The sequence below is a fragment of the Rhinatrema bivittatum genome, chromosome 4 (assembly GCF_901001135.1).
Source record: "Rhinatrema bivittatum chromosome 4, aRhiBiv1.1, whole genome shotgun sequence".
NCBI classification, from domain to species: Eukaryota; Metazoa; Chordata; class Amphibia; order Gymnophiona; family Rhinatrematidae; genus Rhinatrema; species Rhinatrema bivittatum.
Window position 1 is genome coordinate 67,812,157 of NC_042618.1, and position 23,028 is coordinate 67,835,184.

The 23,028-nt window shown below is 47.1% G+C and overlaps 1 protein-coding gene across 1 annotated transcript in view; it reads left to right on the top strand.

The window, feature by feature from the left end:
• WDHD1 (WD repeat and HMG-box DNA binding protein 1) overlaps positions 1–23,028 on the top strand; it is a 247,833-nt gene that overhangs the window by 31,205 nt on the left and 193,600 nt on the right. Inside the window, exon 6 of the mRNA XM_029597432.1 lies at positions 22,210–22,260. Within this exon, the coding sequence (XP_029453292.1) occupies positions 22,210–22,260 (51 nt within the window). The remainder of the gene's footprint in view (positions 1–22,209; positions 22,261–23,028) is intronic.

Consider the following 23,028-nt stretch of genomic DNA (forward strand, 5'->3'; position numbering starts at 1 on the left):
ATCACAAAATGCCTGGCCATGGTGGCAGCACACCTCCGCAGGCAAGGAATGCATGATTTCTCCTATCTGGACGATTGGCTGGTCAAGAATACATCTCAGGCAGGTGCCGCCAGGTCCATGTGCTTGACCATCCGAGGGTTGGAGTCACTAGGGTTCATCAGTTGGACTTCATAGGAGCCCTGCTAGTCACAGCTCAGGCCATAGCCTTCCTGCCTCGTCATGGGGTGGTGCTCAGGTCCATGTACCTGGCCAGGACAGAGAACGTGGTAGTAGATAGGCTGAGGGCACTACGGGGAAGCACTGAGAGGGACCCGGTGATGGACCAAATGAAAAGATAGTGGAAAATAAAATGGCAAAAAACGAAGTTTTCCACAAGGCAAAAAAGCCTGAATTATAGAACTCAATCAAACCGTGAGGCTCACAGCTCCATGAAAAAATAAAAAAAAGACTGGAGAGGGATCCTGCATGGATGGCGTGGTATAGGACACACTAGGCATGCTCAGTGTGCCTTGTCATTTTGGTCACAGGATGTTAGTCCTCACACATGAGTGGCATCACCAGATGGAGCCCAATGCTGAAAACATATGTCAAAGTTTCTAGAACCTTTGACTAGACACACTGAGCATGCCCTATACCATGTGTCCACGCAGGGTCCCTCTTCAGTCTCTCTCTCTCGGTTTTTTTTTTGTTTTCATGGAGCTGTGAGCCTCACGGTTTGATTGAGTTCTATAATTCAGGCTTTTTTGCCTTGTGGAAAACTTCGTTTTTTGCATTTTTTTTCCCCCACTATCACGGTTTCCCTTCTGGCCTTTACCTAGGAGGAGTGTGGTCCTGAGAATCATTCCCTCAAGCTGGACAGGGTTTTTTGTCCTTTTTGGAGATCCATGTAGGGGGAGGTGGCCTCCCAAGGCTACTCTGGCCCGCTGGATAAAGGAGATGGTGGAGTCAGCTTTATGTGCTGAAGGACCAGAAGTCTCCGGAATTAGTGCTCATGCATTCCACCCGGGCGGAGGTGCATGCACTGGAGCTGGCCGATATTTGCAGGGTGGCCACTTGGTCGTCACTGCACACTTTTGTGAAGCATTATCGGTTGGGCGTACTGACGTGGGAAGATACGTCTTATGGGGCAGTGGTTCTTCAAGCAGCCCTTGCTTCCTCCTGCCCAGGTAGGTGAAACTTTGCTACTTTGCACTTGTCGTGGCTGGACTGGTGTAGCAGAATGAGAGGGAAAGAGACATTTCTTTACCTGTTAATTTCCTTTTCCCTGTACGTACCAGGATCAGTCCAGGACACCTGGGTTGTGACTCCGCACCAGTAGATGGAGACAGACTAAAACTTGTGGGCGGAGCCATATATGCCCCTGTGTCATTCACAGCCCCTCAGTCTTACTCTGTCTCCAGTAGATGGTGCAGGTGCGGTCACAGCTCCTTCCTGCCCTGGTTTTGGTACTCTGTCAGGGTCGGTTCCTTTTTTCTTGGTTGTTAGGCCAGTTTTCGGCCAGGGTGCTTTAATCTTGAATTTTGAATTTGTTTTCTGTTTACCAAATTGTCACTGTCGTTCCGTCCGCCCTGCCTCCCAGGGGGGTTGTGAGGTCCTGAGGGGACTACCCCCCCTGGTTGAGGCCGCTGCTAGGGTCGAGGACCCGGCTTTCTTAGTAGCAGCGTCAGGGGTGACACCGGGGAGCCCGGTTCACTCCCCCTGTTGGATTAGGGCTCCAGGACTGTGGACAGCGACAGGTTTGTTTGTTGTAAAAAAAAAAAAAAGAAAGACGTGTTTGTTTTTGTGCCGGCTCTCTCTCTCTCTCTCGTCTTGCGACGCCGCTCTCCGGTGGGGGGGCGCCGCTGGCGGCGGGGGGGGGGGGGGGCCGGCCGTTCGCTGTATTTTATTGGGGGTGTCTCTTCCCTACTGCGGTCCTTGGGCCCCGTTTCGCGCCGTTTTTTCGCCGGCTTGACTTGCGGCTCGATTGCCGGGCCGGCGGTTCGGCACGCGCGCTGCTTCTCGGGCGGTGAGGGATCGTCCGTGGCGCCTTGGGGGGGGGGGGGGGCTCATTCGTGACCCGCGCGGGGGAGCGCGAAAGAAAGGCCCCAAGAGCTCTTCCCGCTCCATGCGGCAGTGGCGGCCATTTTGGCCACAGCAGGCGCCTGAGAAGCAGGGGGCCCCCTTCGGCGGCCGCGAAATGGCGCGGGACATGGCGGGCGCCTGAGCGGCGGGTGGCCCCCCTTCGGCGGTCGGCTCGGCGGCTCATTCGCCCGGTGCTGTGGAAACTGAGGCGGCTAGACCAGCATTTGTTGCTGCTGCAGTTGGCAGCGGTCCCGATCACGGCAGCGGTCCCAATCGCGGCTCGGGCGGCCATTTTACCGCCACGGTCTACAGCGGTCCCGATCGCGGCGGGAGCGTCCCGATTGCGGCAGGGGCAGTTGTTTTTTTTGCAGCCCCGGTCGGCAGCGGTCCCGATAGCGGCGGGAACCTTCGGGGGGGGGGGTGGGGCAGAAATTTGTCGCCTCCACTTCTCCTCAACGGTTCCCTCTGCGTCCCTCAGTTCCCGCGGGTCCCTCAGGAAAGGGGGCAGGAGTCGTTGGGCCATGCGCTGGGTTTTTAGGGCCCGTATGCCACGCAAACGTTCAGCGGTTTAACGGCTGGGGGTCTCGTAGCGCCGTTTTTTTCTAGGCTTCAGGAACGGCAAACGGTAGGCCCCGGCCGGAGGGCCGCGAGTTAAAAGGTTTTGAGGACCATTCCACCTCTGGACGATTGGGAGTCCTCGGTCTCGTCCTCGGCTCAGGAGGGCTTGGAGAACTCGTCCCCGCCCCCGAGGGGGGCAGAGAGTGACAGGCACCCATCGCCCAGAGCCAGGCATTAGCACCGGACATCCGAAGTGGCAGTTACCAGTTCCCAGGGTTATCCAGCTGTTCTCCTTCTCGTCATTCTGGAAGAGTTAGGGATCTCGCGCCTCCGGGGGAGGCTGGAGGAGGCTCCGTGGATTCAGGGTGGGTCGGTTCTGCGTGGCCCTCTACCACCTTCCCGGTCCCTCTCTTGGCTATGGACCTGCGGCATTGGGACAAGGACATCCTGGTCTTGGGGCTGAAGGTTCTCCACGGCAATGGACAAGTTTTACCCTCTGCCTGAGGAGGCCTTGGAGGTGTTGCGGGTCCCTAATGTGGACTCTTCCACGTCAGCAGTCCCAAAGCGCACTCCCATCCCAATGCCGAATACCGCGGACGTATGGGATCTCTAGGATTGTACTTTGGAGTTGCAATTGAAGAAGGCCTTTGGGGCTTCCGCCCGGGGCTTGAGCCGCAGTCTGGAGTGATTTGCACTTCGGGCTGGATTGGGATGAGCCCATCAGCTTCTGGCCACTGAGGGAGCCCTGGCGTTCGCAGGAGCCAAAGCTTCGCAACGAAATGTGGTCGGTCCATATCTCGCCGAGCCCTGGCAATCACAGGAGCCAAAGCTTCGCAACGAAATGTGGTCGGTCCATCTCTCGCCGCAGCCTCAACATGCCGTTCCTAACGTCGGGGCGCGGTGATGTCATTTTCGAGGGATGGGCCGGCATAACGTCAGACCAGTAGGTCCTCAACGTGAGAAGACACGGCTACGCGTTCGATTGTGCTCGTGCTCCAGCGGACAAGTTCCTTATCTCGCCCTGCAAGGCCCCGAGAAGAAGGCTGCTGTGCTCGACACCATCCGACGCTTTGAAGACTTGGGAGCTATCCCGGTCAGCCAACACGGCAAGGGCCGTTACTCCATCTACTTCATCGTCCCGAAGAAGGACGGCACGTCCAGACCGATGCTGGATCTCAAAGGGGTAAATCGATGCCTTCGCATTCCTCACTTCAAAATGGAGACGATTCGTTCAGTCATCGCCGCGGTAAGGCCTGGTGACTTCCTGGCCTCCCTGGATCTCACGGAGGCATATCTTCATAGGCATTCATCCGTCATTCCAACGCTTCCTCAGGTTCTGCGTACTAGGGCGGCAGTACCAGTTCCGAGCGCTCCCGTTCGGGCTCGCGACGGCCCCACGTACATTCACGAAGGTGATGGTAGTAGCGGTGGCGCAGCTGCGCCGAGAAGGTCTCCTGGTGCATCCTTACCTGGATGATTGGTTGATTCGGGCGAAGTCCGAGGCTCAGGGTCGGATGGCGGTAGCCAGGGTCCTCCACCTTCTGCAGTCCCTAGGATGGGTGATCGACTACTGCAAGAGTCATCTGACACCCACGCAGACCTTGGAATATCTGGGAGCTCTTTGACACAAAGCAGGGCAAGGTGTTCCTGTCGCACGAACAAGTGTGCAAGCTGCAAGCTCAAGTACGACGATTATTGTCTCTCCGCCGACCGCGGGTCTGCGTTTGCTTATGGTCCTAGGGTATACGGCTTTAACGCTGGCGCTGATTTCCTGGGCATTCGCTCATCTGCGACCATTACAGTCCTCCTTACTATCCCGCTGGAAGCCGGTCTCGGAGGAACTCAATCTACCGCTTCCGCTCACGGGACACGCGAGGTCCAGCCTGCTCTGGTGGCTGGATCCCAAGCATCTGTCGTCTGGGGTCTCTCCTCGGGTGCCCAACTGCACAGTGGTGGCCACGGATGCCAGCCTCACCGGTTGGGGAGCGGTCTGCCTGGGGAGCTCAGTCCAAGGCCTATGGTCCGTGTCGCAAGCCCAGTGGTCTATCAATCGCCTAGAGACCAGAGCGGTCCGTCTGGCCTGGCCTGCAAGCCTTCCTGCTGTTGCTGCGGGGGAAGGCAGTTCGAGTGTTGTCGGACAATGCGACCACTGTGGCATACATCAACCGCCAGGGCGGGACAAGGAGCCCCCAGGTGGCGGAGGAAGCTCAGCGCTTGATGGCCTGGTCGGAGCTACATCTCAGCAACATAGCAGCGTCTCACATTGCGGGAGTCGACTACGTGCAGGCGGATTTCTCAGCCGTCATCGCCTGGTTCCCGGAGAGTGGGAGTTGGGTGACGAAGCATTTCTGCTCGTTTGCAAAACGTGGGGGGTGCCCCACATGGATCTCTTGGCCACGTGACATAACGCGAAGGCCCCGCGATTTTACAGTCGACGTCGAGAGCGGGGGGCAGAAGGCGTCGATGCGTTGGTGCTTCCCTGGCCGACGGATGTCTACGTGTTTCCCCCGTGGCCGATGATCGGCAAGATCCTGCGGCGCATAGAGTTGCATCCGGCCAATGTGATCTTGGTGGCACCGGAGTGGCCGCGCCGGCCGTGGTTCGCAGACCTCGTACAACTGGCAGTAGCGGCACCCCTTTGGCTCCAGGGAATGGCGGCCCTGCTCCATCAGGGCCCCGTCTGTTTGGAGGATGCGGATCATTTCTGTCTCGCAGCATGGCTTTTGAGAGGAATCGACTGAAGAGCAGAGGTTATTCAGATGCGGTGGTGGCCACGCTACTGCGTTCCAGGAAGCAGTCGCCGTCTCTGGCTTATGTCCGTGTCTGGGTGGTCTTTGAGACCTGGTGCGTGCAGCGTGGGGTGGACCCCACTTCGGCTTCCGTCTCTGACATTCTGGGGTTCCTCCAGACAGGTCTGGCCAAAGGTCTGGCATGCAGTTCCCTACGGGTCCAAGTGGCGGCGCTTGGGTGTTTGCGAGGTAAGGTCCGTGGTACGTCTCTGGCGCTTCACCCGGATATTTCTCATTTCCTTCGGGGTGCTCAGCACCTTCGCCCCCCGTTACGTCTTCCTTGTCCGGCTTGGAACCTCAATTGGGTTCTCTCCGCTCTATGCACGGCGCCGTTTGAGCCCTTGACACGCGCAACTCTTACGGATCTCACTTTAAAAACGGCATTCTTGGTGGCGATTGCCTCGGCACGGCGTGTTTCCGAGTTACAGGCCCTGTCCTGTAACGAACCTTTCTTGCGTATCTCCGATTCGGGGGTTTCCTTACGGACGATTCCTTCCTTTCTACCGAAAGTGGTCTCGTCGTTTCACGTGAATCAATCAGTGGAGTTGCCCGCTTTTGCGTGCGGAGAGTCCTCTGTTCCAGAAGCGAGGGAGTTACGGAAGCTTGACGTGCGGGGATCCCTTCTCCGATATCTGGATGTCACTCATCCGTTTCGGGTCACAGATCATCTGTTTGTCCTGGTCTCTGGACCAAAGAAAGGGTCTCTGGACCAAAGAAAGGAGCCGCAGCGTCACGCACAACGATCACCAGTTGGCTCAAGGAGGCCATTGGTTCGGCGTACTTGGTGCGGGGAAAACCTCTTCCCGTGGGGCTGCGGGCTCCCTCGACTCGATCTCAGGCAGCGTCTTGGGCGGAAGCTTCTCAGGTGTCGCCTCGAGAGATTTGTAGGGCGGCCACCTGGAAGTCGTTGCATACCTTTATCCGGCATTACCGGTTGGATGTCCGGGCTACCGTTTCCGGGGGTTTTGGAGAGAAGGTACTCCGAGCGGGACTCTCTGCTTCCCACCCTCAGTAGGTTGCTCTGGTACATCCCAGGTGTCCTGGACTGATCCTGGTACGTACAGGGAAAGGAAAATTAGTTTCTTACCTGATAATTTTCGTTCCTGTAGTACCAAGGATCAGTCCAGGATCCCGCACGCAGTGCTGCGCTGAAGTAATGGAGAGTCCGCTCTTTGTTCTGAATTCCTCGGTTCCGCTTGTTTAGCTCTCTCGGTTGGAGAGTCTGTTTCCAGGAGAGCTGTTTTTTTTTTTCCCGTTCTATTAGCGGTTTCTAGCTCGTCTTAGTGGCTCTGGTTGTGTTCTACTTTGACATTCCGTATGACTGAGGGGCTGTGACTGACACAGGGGCATATATGGCTCCGCCCACAAGTTTTAGTCTGTCTCCATCTACTGGTGCGGAGTCACAACCCAGGTGTCCTGGACTGATCCTTGGTACTACAGGAACGAAAATTATCAGGTAAGAAACTAATTTTCCTTTCCTTAGTCCTGCTACACTAGTCAAGGACCCAGCCGGGATGCGAGACTATACTATTTCAGAAGGTTTGTGTGTTGAGTTTCGGTTGAGAGAGTTCACCTTGTTTTTCTTGTTCCTTCTTTCCCTCTGTTCCAGGTTGCAGAAAAACTTGCCAGTTTTTGTCATGTTGACATTTATTTGGGGGTTTAATTGCTGGGGGTTTGGCCCGAAGGTTTGTTAGGATACTGGAATCCTGCTGCTAGCTTTAAGTAGTGGCTTTGATATCACACACATGAAAACAGTGTTGTCTGCCTCCATCTGCTATTAGGGGGAAAAAAACCCACTTGTCATGGTTGGACTATTGGAAAGGAAATTAACAGGTAAGGAAATTTCTCCTTAAGTGTCCCCCTTTTAAAATAGTTATATGAAGCCTTTTTTTCACAAATTTAAATGTTAGAATGTCTGCTGCATATCAGCCTAATGGTCCTTAAGGGCTACTATGACTGTTTATCACCATTACACTTGCTCTGACTTGAATGGACATACAATATAGTACAAATTTTGATAATTTTTAGTTTCTATATTTGTTTTTTGTTGTGTTATGATTATAATTGTTTTCCCAAATGCACCCTTGTTTAATATATAGGTAGGGACTTTTGTTTTCAGTTTTCATTATTTTTCCTGGGAATTTTAATGTTGTAACAAAAAAAAAAATCCATGGAAAAATGATTTTTCCACAGATTCTTTTTATTATGATAAAAACTTTTTTTTTATTAAAGAGAAAATAGCATGTCACAGTGAAAAACTGGAAACACTTTTCCAAGATGGCAACATCAAAATAGCAATACCCATTTTCATTTTCACTCCCCATCCCTCATCCCATACACCTTCCAGCACTTACCACTCCTTTACCCCTTTCTTATATATACATACACACACACAGGACATCTCCTATATCATATATATATATATCTCCGGAAGATATATATATATATATATATATATATAGGACATCGGTGTGTGCAGTATGTCAACTCTGTGCATGTGGTGTGCACTCAGCGTTAGGCGGCTTTTTGTTCGCATAATTTTCTTTTTAAAACGTGGTGATACGCTCCAGCTTGGCGCACAAGTTATTTGTGCTCCTTGCCACACTTATTTCCAGGGCGCCTAAAATTTGTGCATGTAACTTTAAGTGCTAGCTATTTGGAACATGATTACTGCCGCTAATGGCGCTGGTAAACAAGAAGCATAGACTCATTTCTCTTTGCGTTGCTTGTCATATTAGGGCTTCCAATATGTCAGAGCTGTTTGCATGCTCAGGGAGAGTTGTCTTCCTCGGATTTTGCTAAAACTGGATCCTCCCTTTCTGATGATGGTCTGGTTACGGCTTTGGCTGAAAGTACACCGGTTCTTGCTACTCCCTTGACTGCTCCACAGGGGATGGCATTCAGTTGAACCTGCCCTAGTCTCTTCTGGGCTTGGCCTAGATCCATCTGCTTTCGCTTGGGTGGAGTATATTCAGGATTTGTAGGCCTTTGTTCAGGCACAGCCCTCTGGTTTGCCCACTGTATCAGGTCGGACCCTCAGCCGGTGGCCCCTCCCTTTTCTGCTCCTATGGTTAAGCACTGGGGCAAGCCTTGGTTTGCCACAGGTTTTCCTGGTAGGGACCTGGATGATTCCTTATAAGATGGGGAAATTCCTCTGGGTTTGGAGCCATATTGGACAATGTTATGGTTTTTTCATAGAGATGAACTGCTGGCCCTGATTTCCCAGACCTTGAAGATGCTGGGAGTGCCTGGAGCAGATTCCATGTTAGAGTCGAAGAAGAATCCCATTTTAGTTTCGTTGTGGAAAGCCTCTTGCTTTTCTCCTGTCATGGATGCCATTCAGGAGTTGATTGATCTTGAATGGGACACTCCGGAGGCAAATTTCAAAGGGGATCGGGCATTAGAAGGCCTATAAGCTCTGGATTCAGGTGTGAGAGAGCGTTTGCAGTTTCCCAAAGTGGATGTGCTGGTCTGCGCCGTCTCTAAGTGGACGACTATCCCCATGGAGGGAGGACCGGCCTTGAAGGACATGCATGATAGATGGATTGGGTCTATCCTTAAGCAGGCTTTTGACGCAGTGGCAATGACCTTACAAATTGCTTCCTGTTGCCCTCTGATGGCAAGTTCTTGTCTGCTTCTCTCTCAGGAGGTGGATGATTCTGGGGTGAATTCCAGAATGGTTATGGAACCGACTGTCACCTTTTTAGCAGAAGCCAGAGGAGTAGTTTCGGTGGTGGTGGCCAGATGTCAGCTATGGTTGCGGAATTGGTCTGCTGATGCAGCTTCCAAAGCTAATCTAACAAAAATGCCCTTTAAAGCCTCGCTCTTGTTTGGCAGCAAGTTGGAAAAACTGTAAGTGGGGCGAATCTTCAGTTCCCCAGTTACCGGAAGATAAGCAATTACAGCACCTCTTTTTCTATGAGGGGGTTGTTTCAGGGGTTCCAAGCATTTTCATCTCTACAGGAGCTCGATATTTCAGAGGACTTGGCCTTTTGATAGATCTCAGTCCTTTTGTCCCCGACAGTCCAAGAGAGGAGTGAGCTCGGGTGGTGGATCGTCCTGAGCTTCCCAATGAAGGTTTGGCAGCCTACCTTCAGGACATGGAGATAGGTGTCCCCCTATCTCTCTTATTTAAGGTGGGTCGAGCTCACATCAGATCACTGGGTCCTGGAAGTGATACAGGAAGGATATGTGCTGGAGTTTCGCAGTATTCCTCGGGACATGTTCAGGATGTCTCCTTGCCACTTCCCTCAGGAGAAGCAGACTGTGGAGTCTATCCTTCTAAGGCTCCTCCAGCTGAGAGCTATAGTTCCTGTGCCTACGTTTGAGGAAAATATGGGGCACTATTCCATTCATTTTATTGTGCCCAAGAAGGAAGGTTCTTTTCGTCCTATCCTGGATCTCAAGAGTGTCAGCCGGCATCTGCAGGCGACTCATTTTTGCATGGAAACCTTATGCGTTGTGATGATGGCTGTGCAATCGGGAGAATTTCTGACTTCCCTGGATCTGTCCAAGGCCTACCTTCATATTCCCATCTGTTTGGAGTACCAACGTTTTCTGCTGGGTCGCCATTATCAATTTTAGGTGCTGACCTTTGGTCTAGCAACTGCCCCCCAGAACATTTTCTAAGGATATGGTGGTTGTAGCAGCAGCATTGAGAAGAGATGGAATCTTCTGCCCCCCCCCCCCCCCCGAACATTTTATAAGGTTATGGTGGTTGCAGCGGCAGCGTTGAGAAGAAATGGAATCCTGGTGCATCTATGCTTGGACAACTGGTTGATTTGGGCCAAGTCTTTGGACAAGAGCCACCTGGTGTCCAACAAGGTGCTCTCCTTGTTGCCAGAGCTTGGTTGGGTGGTGAATCTGGCCAAGAGCAGTCTCCAGCCTTCTCAGTTGTTGGAGTATCTGGGAGTTTGTTTCGACACAAGGCAGGACAAGGTTTTTCTGCTAGATCCAGACATTGATGTCCCAGGTGCATCAGTTGGTAAACGCTATACACTCGATGGTGTGGTCTATCTATAGGTGTTTGATTTGATGGCAGCAACCCTGGAAGCAGTGCCATGTGTGAGGGCGCATGTGCGTCCTCTTCAGCATTCACTGCTGTCTTGTTGGAACCCACAGTCTCAGGACTATTTGGTTCACTTCCACTTGCCGGTGGAAATATGTTCCCGCCTCCAGTGGTGGTTGCAGGAGGCTCATCTGAGCAGGGGGCTGTCCTTGTCTTCCCCAGACTGGTTGGTTCTCACAACAGATGCGAGTCTCCAAGGCTGGGGAGCTCACTGTCGGGAACTGGCGGCCCAGGGATGTTGGATGGCTCTGGAGCATTAATCTCATGGAAGCACGGGTGGTCTGGTTGGTGTGCTTGCAGTTCAGCCACAGACTACAGGGTCGAGTGGGCTGCAGGATGTCTGATGACAGTGGCCTACATCAATCGCCAAGGAGGAACCAAGAGCCAGCAAGCGTTGCTGGAAATAGACCAAATTATGGAATGGGTGAAAAGACATCTACAGATGATCTTGGCTTCCCACATTTCAGGAAAGGACAATGAGAGCAGATTTTCTCTGCAGGGAGATTCTGAACCCCAGAGAGTGGGTGTTGTCCACCGAGGCATTTCAGTTGCTAGTGGATCATTGGGGCTTTCCATCTCTAGACCTGCTGGCAACTTCTCGCAATGCAAAGGCTCCTCACTTCTTCAGTCACAGGAGAGATCCGTGGTCTCTGGGTGTCAATGCTCTCGTATAGGCCTGGCCAGAAAACGAGTTGCTGTATGCCTTTCGTCCGTGGCCCTTGGTGTGGGCAGGATGGCTCACAGAATGAAAGACCACAGAGGGCTCGTATTTCTGGTGCCTCTGGATTGGCCCAGGCATCCGTGGTATGCGGATCTGCAGAGACTCCTGGTAGAGGAAGCCCGTCCTCTTGTGCCGTACAGGGATCTGTTGAAGGAGGGGCCAGTTCTTCACGAGGAACTGACTCTGTTCTATCTTACAGTTTGGCCCTTGAGAGGTCTCGCCTGTTGAAGCGTGGAATTCCTTCTGTGGTGATTGCTGCCTTGCTTTGTACTCGGAAGTTCTCAACTTCTCTGGCATATGTGCGGATTTGGTGAGTGTTTGAGGCCTGGTGTAAGGAGCACAGTGTTCCTTCTCATTCAGTTAAGATCCCGCTTATTCTGGATTTTTTGCAGGATGGGTTGAATAAAGGATTGGTCCTTAATTCCTTGAAGTTTCAGGATGCTGCTCTTACGAGTTTCAGGGGCATGGTGAATGGTGTGTCCTTATCATCCCATCCTGATGTGGCGCATTTCTTGAAGGGGATGAAGCACCGTTGGCCTCCCTTGAGGTTGCCGGTTCTCTTGTGGACTCTTAATTTGGTGCTGGACTTTTTTGCGGGCCCTACATTTCAATCGCTGTGCAGCCTTTCCTTGCGGTTATTGACGTTGAAAACAGCTTTCCTGGTGGCTATATATTCTGCGCGTCGCATTTCCGAGCTGCAGGTTTTGTCTTGCTAGGAGCCATTCCTTCAAGTGACTCCAGGAGCATTACAGCTGCATTTCGTTCCGTCCGTCCTTGCCTAAAGTGATTTCAAGTTTTCATTTGAATCAGTTCATTTCCTTGCCATCCCTGGATAAGGTCAGGGACATGGAGGAGTATCACCTCCTGGGTTCTTTGGATGTCAAGCGGATTGCCATGCGGTATCTGGGTTTCTGAACCTTCCTGAATGACAGATCACCTATATATGCCTTTCATGACGGTAGGAAGCAGGGCACTCCAGCTTCGCGGGTTACAATAGCTCACTGGATTAAGGAAGTGGTCACAGCCACGTATGTGGATGCTAAAAATCCGTTGCCTACTCAGGTTAGGGCTCATTTTACTAGAGTTCAGGCAGTGTCTTGGGTGGAGGTTAGTTTGTTGTCTCTTGTCGATATCTGCCAAGCTGCAACGTGGTCCTCCTTACATACTTTTTACAGATTTTATCATCTGGATATGCAGGCCTGGGAGGATGCAACCTTTGCATGAGCAGTGTTGTCTGGACCAGGGGCAGCCTCCCACCCTGTTCAGGAATAGCTTTGGTAGATCCCACTGGACCTGAGTTCATCCTTCTACATGCTAGGACATGGAGAAATTATTTACCTGATAATTTTGTTTTCCTTAATTTCTCTATCATATCCCCCCTCAGCCGTCTCTTCTCCAAGCTGAACAGCCCTAACGTCTTCAGCCTTTCCTCATAGGGGAGCTGTTCCATCCCCTTTATCATATTGGTTGCCCTTCTCTGTACCTTCTCCATCGCAACTATATCTTTTTTGAGATGCAGTGACCAGAATTGTACACAGTATTCAAGGTGCGGTCTCACCATGGAGCAATACAGAGGCATTATGACATTTTCCGTTTTATTAACCATTCCCTTGCTAATAATTTCTAACATTCTGTTTGCTTTTTTGATTGCTGCAGCACACTGAGCCGATGATTTTAAAGTGTTATCCACTATGATGCCTAGATCTTTTTCCTGGGTGGTAACTCCTAATATGGAACCTAACATCATGTAACTACTATATTCAACACCTTGCACTTGTCCACATTAAATTTCATCTGCCATTTGGATGCCCAATCTTCCAGTCTTGCAAGATCCTCCTGTAATGTATCACAGTCCACTTGTGATTTAACTACTCTGAATAATTTTGTATCATCCGCAAATTTGATAACCTCACTCGTCGTATTCCTTTCCAGATCGTGTGTGTGTGTGTGTGTGCATATATATATATATGCACACACACACACATGATATAGATATTGAAAAGCACCGGTCCAAGTACAGATCCCTGAGGCACTCTACTGTTTATCCTTTTCCACTGAGAAAATTGACCATTTAATCCTACTCTGTTTCCTTTCTTTTAACCAGTTTTTAATCCACGAAAGGACATCGCCTCCTGTCCCATGACTTTTGTTTTCTTAGAATCCTCTCATGAGGAACTTTGTCAAACGCCTTCTGAAAATCCAAATATACTACATCTACCGGTTCACCTTTATCCACATGTTTATTAACCCCTTCAAAAAAAATGAAGCAGATTTGTTAGGCAAGACTTCCCTTGGGTAAATCCATGATGACTGTGTTCCATTAAACCATGTCTTTCTATATCCTCTATGATTTTGATCTTGAGAATAGTTTCCACTATTTTTCCCGGCACTGAAGTCAGGCTCACTGGTCTATAGTTACCCGGATTGCCCCTGGAGCCTTTTTTAAATATTGGGGTTACATTGGCCACCCTCCAGTCTTCATGTACAATGGATGATTTCAATGATAGGTTACAAATTTTAACTAATAGATCAGAAATTTAATTTTTGAGTTCCTTCAGTACCCTAAGATGCATACCATCCGGTCCAGGTGATTCGCTACTCTTTAGTTTGTCAATCTGGCCTACTACATCTTCCAGGTTCACAGTGATTTCGTTCAGTTCTTCTGACTCATCACCCCTGAAAACCATCTCCAGAACTGGTATCTCCCCAACATCCTCATTAATAAACACGGAAGCAAAGAATTCATTTAGTCTTTCTGCAATGGCCTTATCTTCCCTAAGAGCCCCTTTAACCCCTCGGTCATCTAATGGTCCAACCGACTCCCTCACAGGTTTCTTGCTTCAGATATATTTTAAAAAGTTTTTATTATGAGTTTTTGCCTCTATGGCCAACTTCATTTCAAATTCTCTCTTCGCCTGTCTTATCAATGTTTTAAACTTAACTTGACAATGCTTATGTTTTATCCTATTTTCTTCAGATGGATCCTTCTTCCAATTTTTGAAGGATTTTTTTTGGCTAAAATAGCCTCTTTCACCTCACCTTTTAACCAAGATGGTAATTGATTTGCCTTCCTTCCACCTTTCTTAATGTGTGGAATACATATGGACTGCGCCTCTATGTTTAAAAATATAATCCATGTCCATGCCTGTTGAATGCTTTTAACCTTTGCAGTTGCACCTTTTAATTTTTTTCTAACTATTTTCCTCATTTTATCAAAGTTTCCCTTTTGAAAGTTGTGTTAGAGCTGGAGATGTACTTATTGTCCCCCTTCCAGTTAGTTTAAATTTGATCATGTTATGATCACTGTTGCCAAGTGGCCCCACCACTGTTACCTCTCTCACCAAATCCTGTATTCCACTAAGAATTAAATCTAAAATAGCTCCCTCTCTCGTTGGTTCCTGAACCAATTGCTCCATGAAGCAGTCGTTTATTACATCTAGGAACTTTGTCTCTAGCAAGTCCTGATGTTACATTTACCCAATCAATATTGGGGTAATTGAAATCTGTCAACAAAGGGGAAAACTGATTCGGATTTAAATTTTTGCCTATAGTGACGGTGTCATCAAGCCAGACATTGTGATTTCCACCCAAAATCCAACCAGACCTCTAATCATTCACCATCACTCTAAAATCTATATTTATTAATTGAAACTTTTTTGAATTTTTTTAAATTTTTGAATATATCATAAAAGTTCAGACGAGAAGACTTTCAAGGAAACAAACTTAATTGAATGCTCCGCTCCATTGACAATGTGAAGAAGGTAAGTCGATGAGCACTCTCTCAATGCATAGTATAAACATAGCCCAACACGGCTTTCGCATAACAAGCTTCCTCAGGGGCATCTAAATAACATTCAGCACAGGAGTATTTGCCTACAGTGAAAGAAACAGTCTTAGCAAACTTTTCTCACAATAAAAATAGAAACAAGACTTATCTGACCGCCATAGGCTACCGATTCAAAATGGACACGAAGTCTCCGAGGTTCTTCTGCATCGCAAGGAGGAAACGAGGCTGACGTCTGCGTCTTCAATAAATATTCAGCAGATGTGACGTCATATGATGACGTGTAGATTATCACAGACATCATTGATTGATGAAAATCATAACAAATGAAACAAGCACTATATCATAGGAAAAATAACATATTAATGACAAACCAAAAATAAAAGGACCAGAAAAAATTGTAGAACATTATCCCAGAAATGTGTGTAGTTCAAGATCAGCATTTAATCCTGCCGGATTCACTGTCCCCAAACGATAGATCCAGCGCTGTTCTAATTTTAAAAGTTGTACTTCACGATTGCCCCCACGCCAATGTATCGGTACATGATCAATGGCACAAAACGTAAGATCACTAAATGCATGATTATGAGCCAAACAGTGTGCAACCAGGGGCTCGTCAACGCGGGAATTTTTTATATTAGATCGATGTTCAATCATCCGCGTTTTAAGGAGGCGCTTGGTTTTTCCGACATATAATAAGTTACATGGACAACGGATTAGATAAACCACCATCGTGGATGTACATGAAGTTATATATTTCAAAAAAATTGTGTAACCTGATCTTAAAGTAACACTCTCGGTCACTGACATGGACATCGGGCAAACTGAGCAATTGTTACAAGGTTGGTGTGAACCCACAACAATATTATTATTGTCATTGGTGACAAAATCAGAATGTACCAGCATGTTTTTCAAATTGGACGCCCTAGAAAATGTAATTTGAGGAAAAGATTGGAATATCTTATGCAACTGTAACACATGCCAATTATCATAGATGGCTTTCCGGATTTTATGTACTTGAGGAGAAAATGGCAAAACACAGGTATACAAAGTGGAATTCTCGTCAGGGGCAGTTAGAAGAAACAACCACTCGCGATGTGCAAACTTGGCATGTAAATATGCTTTCCGGATGCATGAGCGGGGATACCCGCGTTGTAAAAAATGTTCAAATAGACCTTTTGCATGGATCTCAAAATCAGCAGTTGTAGTGCATAATCTCCGCAGTCGAATAAATTGACTGATTGGTAAATTGGCTTTAAAAGTCCTGGGATGAGCCATTGATCATGTACCGATACATTGGCGTGGGGGCAATTGTGAAGTACAACTTTTAAAATTAGAACAGCGCTGGATCTATCGTTTGGGCACAGTGAATCCGGCAGGATTAAATGCTGATCTTGAACTACACACATTTCTGGGATAATGTTCTACAATTTTTTCGGGTCCTTTTATTTTTGGTTTGTCATTAATATGTTATTTTTCCTATGATATAGTGCTTGTTACATTTGTTATGATTTTCATCAATCAATGATGTCTGTGATAATCTACACGTCATCATATGACATCACATCTGCTGAATATTTATTGAAGACGCAGACGTCAGCCTCGTTTCCTCCTTGCGATGCAGAAGAACCTCGGAGACTTTGTGTCCATTTTGAATCGGTAGCCTATGGTGGTCAGATAAGTCTTGTTTCTATTTTTATTGTGAGAAAAGTTTGCTAAGACTGTTTCTTTCATTGTAGGCAAATACTCCTGTGCTGAATGTTATTTAGATGCCCCTGAGGAAGCTTGTTATGCGAAACACCGGCCGTGTTGGGCTATGCATTGAGAGAGTGCTCATCTACTTACCTTCTTCACACTGTCAATGGAGTGGAGCATTCAATTAAGTTTGTTTCCTTGAAAGTCTTCTCGTCTGAACTTTTATGATATATTCAAAAATTTAAAAAAATTCAAAAAATAGTTTCAATTAATAAATATAGATTTTAGAGTGATGGTGAATGATTAGAGGTCCGGTTGGATTTTGGGTGGAAATCACACCGTCACTATAGGCAAAAATTTAAATCCGAATCAGTTTCCCCCTTTGTTGACAGTTTACCTATTGGGTTACTGTATTGACTCTTTTTTGTTACAATTTTTTGGTAATTGAAATCTCCCATTATTATTGCACTGCCAAATTGGTTAGCTTCCCTGATTTCTCTTAGCATTTCATCATCTGTCTGACCATTTTGTCCAGGTGGACGGTAGTATACATAGAAACATAGAAACATAGAAACATAGAAATGACGGCAGAAGAAGACCAAACGGCCCATCCAGTCTGCCCAGCAAGCTTCACACGTTTGTTTTCTCTCATACTTATCTGTTTCTCTTAGCTCTTGGTTCTATTTCCCTTCCACCCCCACCATTGACATATCTAGCTTGATTAGTTAGGGGTAGTAGGGGTAGTAACCGCCGCAATAAGCAAGCTACACCCATGCTTATTTGTTTTACCCAGACTATGTTATACAGTCCTTATTGGTTGTTTTTCTTCTCCCCTGCTGTTGAAGCAGGGAGCTATGCTGGAAATGCGTGATGTATCAGTCTTCTCCCATGCTGTTGAAGCAGAGAGCCATGCTGGATATGCATCAAAAGTGAAGTATCGGACACAATTGGTTTGGGGTAGTAACCGCCGTAACAAGCCAGCTACTCCCCACTTTGTGAGTGCGAACCCTTTTTTCTTCTCCCCTGCCGTTGAAGCAGAGAACTATGCTGTATATGCATTGAAGGTGAAGCATCAGGCTTATTTGGTTTGGGGTAGTAACCGCCGTAACAAGCCAGCTACTCCCCTCTTTGTGAGTGTAAATCCATTTTTCCACGTTTCCTCTTGCTGTTGAAGCTTAGAGCGATGTTGGAGTCACAGTAAGCATGTGTATGTTTATTGAATAAGGGTATTGTCTCCAGGCAGTAGCCGTCATTCTGGCGAGTCACCCACTCTTCATTGGCGGCCTCTTGACTTTATGGATCCACAGTGTTTATCCCACGCCCCTTTGAAGTCCTTCACAGTTCTGGTCTTCACCACATCCTCCGGAAGGGCATTCCAGGCGTCCACCACCCTCTCCGTGAAGAAATACTTCCTGACATTGGTTCTGAATCTTCCTCCCTGGAGCTTCAAATCGTGACCCCTGGTTCTGCTGATTTTTTTCCTATGGAACAGGTTTGTCGTTGTCTTTGGATCATTAAAACCTTTCAAGTATCTGAAAGTCTGTATCATATCACCTCTGCTCCTCCTTTCCTCCAGGGTGTACATATTTAGATTCTTCAATCTCTCCTCATACGTCATGCGATGAAGATCCTCCACCTTCTTGGTCGCCCTTCTCTGTACCGCTTCCATCTTGTCTTTGTCTTTTTGTAGATACGGTCTCCAGAACTGAACACAGTACTCCAGGTGAGGCCTCACCAAGGACCTGTACAAGGGAATAATCACTTCCCTTTTCTTACTCGATATTCCTCTCTCTATGCAGCCCAGCATTCTTCTGGCTTTTGCTATCGCCTTGTCGCATTGTTTCGCAGACTTCATATCATTAGACACTATCACCCCAAGGTCCCTCTCCTGCTCCGTGCACATCAGCTTTTCCCCCCCCCATCGAATACAGTTCATTCGGATTTCCACTCCCCATATGCATGACTTTGCACTTCTTGGCATTGAATCTGAGCTGCCATATCTTCGACCACTCTTCCAGTTTCCTTAGATCCCGTCTCATTCTCTCCACTCCTTCCGGCATGTCCACTCTGTTGCTGATCTTTGTGTCATCCGCAAAAAGACAAACCTTACCTTCTGTCCCGTCCGCAATGTCGCTCACAAAGATATTGAACAGGACCGGTCCCAACACCGATCCTTGCGGTACACCACTTAAAACCGCTCTCTCTTCAGAGAAGGTTCCATTTACCATCACACATTGTCTTCTGTCCGTCAGCCAATTTGCAATCCAGGTCACCACCTCGGCCCTCACTCCTAAGCTTCTCGTTTTATTCACCAGTCTCCTGTGCGGAACCGTATCAAAAGCTTTGCTGAAATCCAAGTATATGATATCAAGCGCTCTTCCTCGATCCAATTCCTTGGTTACCCAGTCAAAAAAGTTAATCAGATTTGTATGACAGGATCTTCCCCTGGTGAATCCATGTTGCCTCTGGTCCATCAATTCTCCGGACTGTAGATAGTTCACTATTCTCTCTTTCAGCAGTGACTCCATTACTTTTCCCACCACCGAAGTGAGGCTAACCGGTCTGTAGTTGCCAGCCTCCTCCCTGTTCCCACTCTTGTGAAGCGGGACCACCACCGCTCTTCTCCAATCACTCGGCACCACTCCCGTTTCTAGGGATCTATTGAACAGGTCACACAGCGGAGCTGCCAGAACATCTCTGAGCTCCCTCAATATCCTTGGATGAATCCCATCAGGCCCCATGGCTTTGTCCACTTTCAGGTTCTTTAGCTCTTCCCACACATTTTCTACTGTAAAAGGATTTTCATCCATTCCACTTCCCTCCAGTTTCTTGTTGTGTAGAGATGGTCCTTGTCCAGGGTCTTCTTTAGTGAACACAGAGCTGAAGTATTCGTTTAATATTTCTGCCATTTCTTCGTCTCTCTCCACACATTGATCATTACCACCTTTCAATTTCACTATACCACTTTGGACCTTTCTCTTTTCGCTGATGTATCTGAAAAATGTTTTGTCACCATTTTTTATCTCCTTGGCAATCCTCTCTTCTGCTTGACTTTTTGCCAACTTGATTAATTTCTTTGTCTCCCTCAGTTGATACAAATATTCTTCTTTGTGCTCCTTCCTTTGGGATCTTTTATATTTCTTGAATGCTATTCTTTTAGCTTTAATTTTGTCAGCCACCTCCTTTGAGAACCAGATAGGTTTCAATTTTCTTTTGCTTTTCTTTACATTTCTAACATATAGAGCAGTTGCCTTGGTGATTGCTCCTTTTAGATTGGTCCACTGTTGATCCACATCTCTCTCGTTCTCCCATCCTTTAAGTTCTTCCTCCAGGTACTTCCCCATTTCCTCGAAGTCTGTGTTTTTGAACTGTAAAACTCGGGTCTTTGTGGTTCTTTTCCCTATTCTTTTAGTGATATTAAACCATACAGTTTGATGATCACTACTGCTGAGGTGGGCTCCCACCTGGACATCTGAGACATTATCTGCATTAGTGAGCACTAAGTCAAGTATAGCTCCTTCTCTCGTGGGTTCCAACACCATTTGTTTGAACAAAGATACTTGCATGGCATCCACTATCGCTCTACTATTTTTAGTTTCTGCAGATGGGATTTTCCAGTCTACATCTGGCATATTAAAGTCACCCACGATCACCACTTCCCCCTTCTTACCTATCTTATGGATGTCTTCAACCAGATCTCTGTCCAGCTCTTCCTTTTGGTTTGGAGGCCTGTAAACCACTCCAATATAAATGGATGCTCCGTCATCTTTTTTTAGGTCGAGCCATAGAGCTTCTTCCTTACCCCAACTTCCTTGTAGCTCAGATGCTTGGATGTTGTTTCTAACATAAAGAGCCACACCTCCCCCTTTTCTATCCTCTCTGTCCTTCCTTAACAAGTTGTAGCCTGGTATTGTTGTATCCCATTCATGAGATTCTGTGAACCATGTTTCTGTGATAGCAACAATGTCCAATTCTGCCTCAGTCATTAGGGCCTGCAGATCTGGGATTTTATTTCCCAAACTATGAGCATTTGTGGTCATAGCCTTCCAGATACTCTCTTTAAGATTATTGCTTTTCCTATCACTATACTCTTACCCAATACACATGGGATTTCTACCCATATAGATTCTACTGAGCATTTAGTCTCTTGTATGATCTTTAACCTGTTGGACTCTATACCCTCCCGGACATAAAGTGCCACACCCCCACCAAGTTGATTCTCCCTATCATTGCGATATCATTTGTATCCTGATATAGCACCATCCCAATGGTTATCCTCTTTCTACCAAGTCTCTGTGATGCCAATTATGTCAATCTCATCATTTGCTGCTATACACTCTTAACTCTCCCATCTTACTTCTTAGACTACTGGCATCGGCATACAGACATTTCAAAGTGTGTTTTTTGTTTGTATTAACAACTTGCTTTTCAGTTGTTAGGGATAATTCGGAAATCATTAGCTTTGGTGATTTTTTACATATAGGCATATGGACTATGTTTGCTTTTAATGGAACCTCTCTGTTGGGATGCCCTAACTCTCCTGTTTCATTAGTATCCTTCAAGGATACATTTCTCTGAACCATGCACTGCTGAGTGACTGTCGGCGTTCCCCCTTGTTCTAGTTTAAAAGCTGCTTTATCTCCTTTTTGAAAGTTAGTGCCAGCAGCTTGGTTCCACTCTGGTTAAGGTGGAGCCCATCCTTTCGGAAAAGTCTCCCCCCTTCCCCAAACATTTCCCCAGTTCCTTACAATGGTCCTGAGTCTGTCTGTCTACACTAAGGAAAACAAAATTATCAGTTAAGTAATTTCTCCAGTTTACATAAAACACATGGTAATTCCACTTTGAAACATATATATGTAACAAAAAAAGTTTTTGTTAATATATATATATTAGTCCTGTCCTATGATTTAGAGTGCCCTCATGTATATTTTTCAGTTGAATGGATGTACGTCAACGTTTCTTAACTCCAATACAGATAGGAATATGCTGAAGAATAAAAGGAGCGGCATGTGCAGTCTTTTAAGTCCAGGTCAGATGCTACAATGATATTCAGGCAGAAAAGCCCCTTGAAGTCCTTTTAGTTGTTGTGCGCTGTGCATTAACTTCTAAAAAGCTTCAGGTCACCTCATTTTTTTGAAAAGGAACTTTTCTGCATAGGGTAACATAGTAAATTACAGCAAATAAAGGTCTAAATGGCCCATCCAATCTGCTTAGTAGTGATTGTATGTACATCTACTTAAAGTAGATCAAATTCCTGCATGGAACCTAACTTGCATGAAGTTCCTTTGTTTAAAGGGAAAAATAGGGCTTCTTAAGGGAGGAATTTTGTCTAGAATTTTCAAATTCATTAATAGGGTAGCTTGGTTTTGTCTGTGATTCCATGAAAATAAGATTTGTCCATGCCCTCTTGACTCAGTAACTGTTGCTATTTTAATAGATGACAAAATGTCCTGTGTGAATACTGTATACGTTTTTAAACTGCTGTTTGTATGTAACAGAAATCATTGGTCAGAAACTGTTTGTATGCTTACAGGCATCAGCAAGCTGCGATGGTTCTGTCAGAGTCTGGAAAATTGCAGATCAGGTAAATACTTTCCATTTAAATATTGCCAGTTTCTGGGGACTTGGGTTAATTTCTCACCTAGTTATGTAAAAAGTACTCATCTCTTGGTATAGGTCTTCTTAAAATTAAACCCAGGCATACTTTGGCACAGAATACCATTATTTGTATTCTCTTCATCAGGAATTTGCAATAGAGGGCTAAGATAACGTTGGCAGAATTATGAGGCACTAAACATTGTACAAAATAGCAACATAAAAATGTCACTGTAAAGGTAGTTTTTAGCACACATTTTCCAGCATTCAAAACTACATGCGTCATCATGCTGTTTGGATATTTATACACTGAAATGATGATTTCCTCCTCATCTAGTCATACCAGTCCAGATAAAATGGGTTATGCACACTGACCAGCAGATGGAGACCAATATGAATAGGTTCGCCAACAACATCCCTTATATGCATCCATGCTGACCTCAACCTGCCAGTATTCTCTGTCTCCAGCATCCGTGCATTGGACTAAGGCCTGGTAGGCTGAATAAGAGAGGGCATTTTGGAGACAGCTACTGAGGTGAAAGACTAGCTCTCACTCCCTCAATTGAGCAAGGTCTTCAGATAGGAGATTAAAAAAAAAAAAAAAAAAAAAGGCATTTTCTGAGGTGAAAGCCTTGAGCTCCCTCCCTCAGTTGGGGAGAGCCTGGGTCAGGAGAATTCCTGAAATTTTTCTAGCTGGAGGTTTTGACTAGGGCCCTGCTCTGCCCCTCCTCTTTTTCCTCTTCCCTCCGTGGATTCA